The sequence below is a fragment of the Guillardia theta genome (assembly GCF_000315625.1).
Source record: "Guillardia theta CCMP2712 unplaced genomic scaffold GUITHscaffold_48, whole genome shotgun sequence".
Taxonomy (NCBI): Eukaryota; class Cryptophyceae; order Pyrenomonadales; family Geminigeraceae; genus Guillardia; species Guillardia theta.
Genome location: NW_005434626.1, coordinates 276882 through 282766, shown reverse-complemented (window position 1 = coordinate 282766; position 5885 = coordinate 276882). Strand labels below are relative to the sequence as shown.

At 50.8% G+C, this 5885-nt stretch overlaps 1 protein-coding gene across 1 annotated transcript; it reads left to right on the top strand.

Annotated features, from left to right (window-relative positions):
* Positions 1 to 1527: 1527 nt before the first annotated feature.
* Positions 1528 to 4663, top strand: GUITHDRAFT_73380 (hypothetical protein; the record flags this gene model as incomplete). The annotated part of the gene is made up of 15 exons (XM_005830068.1): positions 1528 to 1637; positions 1937 to 2016; positions 2063 to 2121; positions 2170 to 2212; positions 2318 to 2387; positions 2494 to 2526; positions 2651 to 2708; positions 2787 to 2832; positions 2998 to 3089; positions 3287 to 3356; positions 3521 to 3598; positions 3893 to 3969; positions 4059 to 4102; positions 4175 to 4227; positions 4422 to 4663. Coding segments are annotated over 15 exons (1155 nt in total), but the record flags the coding sequence as incomplete, so codon positions are not given.
* Between the last annotated feature and the right edge of the window lie 1222 nt (positions 4664 to 5885).

Sequence of the window (5885 nt, the reverse complement as noted above, 5' to 3'; positions counted from 1 at the left end):
GCGAGGAGAAGTTGGCGCAGATGAAGTAGCAGAGAGGTTGACATGCTGCCTTGTCTCTGCGAAGCACAAAGATAAACAGATCGACACGGAGAGAGGAGGAGGAGGAGGAGGAGGAGGAGGAGGAGGAGGAGGAGGAGGAGGAGGAAGAGGGGTATGGAAGAGGATGGTATGAGAAACAGAGATGAAGACCAGAAGAGGGAAGACAGGAGGTGACGGAAGTAGAAGAGGAAGGTGGAGAGGGGGGAATTGATTAGGGGAGGAGGGGTTCATAATGTAGGAGGGAGACAAAGAGTAGGAAAGATATGGCGTGCGCACGGGGGAATGAAAGGTACAAGCACAACAGTCAAGGAAAAAGGTCGTTGAGGAGGAAAAGAGCAAGGAGGGGTGGGAGGTGTGTTGAGTTGTCGGGTCGTGAAGTAGATCAGGGGAGGGAAAGTCTTGATAGCACCAGGGCCTTCACTCGGCATGCAACTGAGAGGAGACTTGCAGTCCATGCAGTTCGCCTTCGTCGGCAACCTTCATCCTCTTCACAGTGCTTCAAAGATTTCTCCAGGCATATCGAGGTGCTCAAGGGTTTTCATATTCCCCCAATACACCTGACTTGCCTTGTGCGGCGTTCAGATGTCCTTTTATCCGGCAGAGAATGACATCAAGGCAAAGAGGAAGAATGCTCAACCTCCAGTGCTCCTCGCTCGATCCTAACAGGTCTCTCTCTTCCCTCCTTGTCCTCTGTCCCCCTCCTGCTCGCACTTCTGTCCTTTTTCACTTGTCCCACGCTGCTCCTCTTCTCCTCTGCTGCTCCAAGTTCATTCCTCCACATGCCATGGCTGATCGTATCCATGCACAGACGACCTCCCCCTCCTCCCCGGCGCTCGAAGAAAGACCCCAATGTCTTCGAAGGTGCCCGAAACGATCCTGTCCCAGATCTGACGCTTAGTTTGCATCGCAGGCTCAAACTCAATATTTGAAAAGGAGGAGGAGCCTTTCAATGATGCGCCAGTGGTATGTGAGACGCTCTTGTAGAGTTTGTGTGATAGTTGGTTGTAGGAACGGGAGGGAATCTTCTACCACGATGAAAAGTTTGTGCATTGTGAAGATCTTCTCTGTAAGCTGTTCACTGTTTGTTTTGCAACAGGGGAAACCTCCGAAAGATGAAATTCAGCTACGATTTATCAGAGGTGAGACGAGAAAGAGCGGAATTATTCATAGTGCTTGCGTTGTTGGGCTTGCTCCTGAATTCCTTCTTTTGCAGGATGACACGACATTGAACGAAGTTTATTACGATTGGGATGAGAACCCAATGTTGGCGCAGAAAGGAGAAGAGTGGGACGAGTGGAGGAAGAGAGCGAGTGAATGGTTATTCTTCGATCAATGCAGGCAAGATTAAGTGACTCATCTTGTCGATGATGATGGAGATGATGATTATGTATGTATGTATGTATGTATGATGATGATGATGATGATGATGATGAATGATGATGATTCAAAGACGACAATGACGATGGCAATGGCAATGGCAATGACGATGATGTGAACAGGGTCTTTGTGAAAGGAGGAGATGGAGGGAACGGGGAAGTTGCCTTCAGGAGAGAAGCTCATGTCGATATGGGAGGCCCGTTTGGTGGAAACGGCGGGAAGTGAGTCAAGATGAAAGATGGGATGGAAACATGCGCTGCTCTCCCTTCTCCCTCTTCTTGTCCTCCTCTCGCCTCGCACCTCCTCTCCTCCTCTCGCCTCCCGCTTCCTCCTCTCCCTCCTCTCCCTCCTCTCCCTTCTCTTCTTCCCGTCCACTTTCTGTCTCCCTCCTGTCCTTCACTATTACACTATCCTCCCTCACCTCACCTCTCCCTCCCTCCCTGTCTTGTTTAATTTTGTGCGTTGGAAGTTATTGTTCTACCCTTGCATTCTTGGCCTTGTTTTTGACTTTCTCCTTCAGCGGAGGCGACGTGATCTTTGTAGCCGACGAAGGAGACAACACGCTGGCGCATGTTCGTTCATGCTTGCACATCGTGGCGGGTGAAAGACAAGGAGGGGAGGAGGAGGAAGTGAGAAACGTGGACAGAGTGCGGGAGGAGAGGACAGGGGAAAGGAAAAGACTCTCCCGCCGCTCCAGATACTGAGGTTGATCAATGAGAGTGGAATTTGAAATTCTGAGATTGGCTCTGAAAGATTCGGGTCCCTCTGGGCACTATCGTCAGAGATGCGAAAACAGGTGAGACGATGGTGGTGAAATAGAAAATGTGTGTTGTTGGCTGTTTGCAATACTTGCTGTCGTCTTGCGATGTCTTGTTGTTGTAACTTGTGATGTTTCTTCCAGGAGTTCTCATCGGCGATCTTCGAACTCCGGGCCAAAAGCTTGTAGTTGCACGTGGCGGATTGGGGGGAAGGTGATGATGAATAAGCTCCTGTGATGCGATTCACTAGATGTCTTTACCTTGCATCTCTTTTCCATGTTGGCTTCACCTGACAAGAAGTGACGATGTTTGTCATCAGGGGGAATCTAGCGATGAGAACAGAGAGGGACAGGTGAAAAATGATTCTGTCGTTGTTGACATTCTCAATTTGTTAATACCTCTGATGAGTTTCTATGTTCCTCCACTTTAATCAACATGATATTTGCAACCTCACACCTCCTTTGCCATGTCCCCAGATGTCCAGGATTTGCAGAGCTGGGAGAAAAAGCGACTCCAAGATGGGTTGACTTGCAAGTGAGAACTCGTACAACCTTTCATCTGCTCCATCACTTTCTCCATGAAGTTTCTATCTCCTCACTGATGAACCAATAGCTCAAAATGATCGCTGATATTGGGATTGTTGGGATGCCAAATGCTGGTACCTGCTTCTCCCTCCTCGCACCACTGCTCTACTCTTCTCTCCCTCCCTCCCTTCCTCTAGTCTCCCCTTGCTCATATCTCATCACTCCTCTTCTCTCCCCTTTTCTCTTGCCCCCTCTCTCCCTGTTGTTCTTGCTCGTCTTCACTCTTCTTCTCATTTCAGGCAAGTCGAGCCTCCTCGCCTCCATCACCAACGCCAAACCGAAGATTGCCGACTATCCTTTCACCACCATCGTACCCAATCTTGGAGTCTGCGTTGTGAGTGCAGAGGCGAGGAGGAGAGGGGAGGGCAGAGCAGAGCAGAGCAGAGCAGAGGGGAGGGGGGGAGAGGAGAAGGGAGGAGAGGAGAGGAGGAGAGGAAAAGGGAGGGGAGGAGAGGAGATAACGACGAAGAGTGTTGCACTGCTGCAGCTCTCGCACGCTGGTTGATGTCTCTCTGACATGTTTTTCAGCTTCCTGGAGCTGAGCGGAGGAGCATTGTGCTTGCAGACATTCCAGGACTGATCGAAGGAGCTCACAATGGTAAGATGACAACGACGACGATAACGGTGGTGGTGGTGATGTTAGTAATGGTGATGGTGATGATGATAGTGATGATGATAGTGATGGTGATGGTGATGGTGATGGTGACTATGCCAAGATGATTGCATAAGTAACCATGTTGTTCCTATTGATATGAATGTCAGGTATTGGTCTCGGTCAAGCATTTCTTCGCCATGTTGAGAGATGCCGAATTCTTCTTCATGTCATCGATGGATCGTCAGGTCATTGAAAATCCATCTTTTCTTGTTGTTCTTTTTGCTCATCTCCGCTGTTCAACTCATCCTTATTTACATCCGTTTCCCGCTCATGATCTCTTCTTCTTTCATCATCATCATCATCATCATCATCGTCATCGTCATCATCATCATCATCATCATCATCTCCTCTTCTTCTTCTTGTCCCCTTTCCCCCTCTCATCATGTTATTACTCCTCGTCTTCCTGCAATCTCAACTCTCATGTGTCGAATCCATTCTCATTCATTCTGATTTTTTCCTCACATCCCATTCGAATGCAGAGGACCCGATCAAGAATTTCAATTGCATTCAGAACGAACTCAAGTTGTTCAGTCCCAAACTTGCAGCAAAACCGCAGGTGAGAGGATAAAGATGATGATGATGATCGTGACCAAGACAACATGAACTATTGCTGTGGACGTTGTAGTCATCTTCTATGTTTCCCAGGTCATTCTCATCAACAAGATGGACTTGCCGTCTGCAAGAGAAAGGTCAGCTCAAACCTTGACATCTAACAGCACGTAAGTAATCGCATTGTTGACATCGACTTGTTTATTGTGCAGATGGCCGACGCTGCAAAAGGAGTTGCAAGAACAGGCAGGGCATAAGAGAATCGGTGAGTGAAGCTGATACGAGTGGGACAAAGAAAAGGAGGAAAGGGACAGGAGGGGTGAGATAGAAGGAGCAGGAAGCAGAAGAAGGAGGAAGAGGAAGGAAAGGGGAGCGGCGGTAGGGAGGGAAGAGAAGCTGCAGTCAGAATTGAGAAGAGGAGGAGGAGGAGGAGGAGAGTGTACTGAACAGGTGGAGCAGATGCAATCAGCGCAGCTACCTCCACCAACATCATGCCCATCATGGTTTGCTTCTTGTACTTGCCGCCTGCAGTTTGTCACGAGCAAGAGAAGGTTCGGCTGAGGAGCATGTTGGACAAGATGCCTCCTGCTGAACTCGACGAGGAGCTGCAAGAGAAGACAGAGGAAGAGATCCAAAGAGAGGAGGCGCTCATGCGGGTGAGAGGAGTAGGAAGAGAGAGAAGGGGAGCAGGAGGGGAATAGCAGGGAGGGATAGAAGGAGGGGAGTGCCAGGAGTAAATCGAGGAGGAGGAGGAGGAGGCAGTGGAGGAGGAGGAAGGAAACGATCTGATTCGATGCCTTGCAGAAGAAAGCTGGAAAGCAACATGAAAGGCATGAGGTACCATGTCTCATCCTCTCTCGTCATCATTCTCTCCTCCTCTCTCCTCCTCCTCTACATTCACTTCCCCCCTCTTTCCTGCTCTTCTCATCTCCTCCACTTTGCTGCTCCTCCCTCCAGTTCCTTCCCTCTCTTGCCTCCCCCTCTTCTCCTCTCTTCTCCGATCATGCCTCCTGCTCCTCAAGTGTTGTTGCAGGTCATCAGCCGCGGGCCTGGCGTGTGGGAACTAGTCGCAGATCAAGGACTCAAGGTCTCGCAAGCTCGTTCTCAGCTCCCCGTTACTGGCCACTGGCTTTCCTACCTCCTCCACACCCCCTCCCCCCCATCCTCACTCCTCCCCATCCTCTTCGCTCCTCCTCCTCCCTCTCCGCATCCTCTTCCCCATCCTCCCCGCATTGTTCTCTTTCTCACAAGCTTGGCAGAGACTGATCGAGATGACCAACTTCGACTACTCCGAGGCTGAGGAGCGATTCTTCTACATCCTGCGGGTCTCTGGCGTCAAGGAGTCTCTTTCTCGCGCGGGCTGCAAGCAAGGAGACACGGTAGGGGGAGGGAGGGGTTAGGGTGTGAGGGGAGGACGAAGAGGAAGGACTGAGGTTGAAGGGGGAAAGAGGAAGGTTGAAGGGGGGAGGAGGAAGAAGGAAGGTTGAAGGGGGGAGGAGGAAGGAGGAAGGTTGAGGGGCAAGAGGAAGGGAACGGGAGGTGGAAGAGAGGAAGCATATTGAATGCTGGCAGGTGGTGATGGCTGGACGAGAGTTTGAGTTCAGAGACGACAGCACGATGATGGAGGTAAGTGCAGGAGGAGGAGGGGAACTTGGGAGGGAGGAGAGAGGAGATAGAGGGCAAGAAGGAGGGGGGCGGATGGGTCAAGGAATAGGAGGAGGAATAGGAGGAGGAGGAGGCAGTGGGAGAGTTGACGGTATGACTGTAGATCATTGCCAAGGAGGACGGGAACTGGTTTTAAGAGACACGATAGAGTCTTTTAATGTACCATACATACTCATCCTGCTTCTTGCCTGCCCCGCAGGCTCGTCCTGCTTTCCCCGTGCCCGGCTGCCGGGTCCCGGCGGGGAAAGGGGGGGGGGG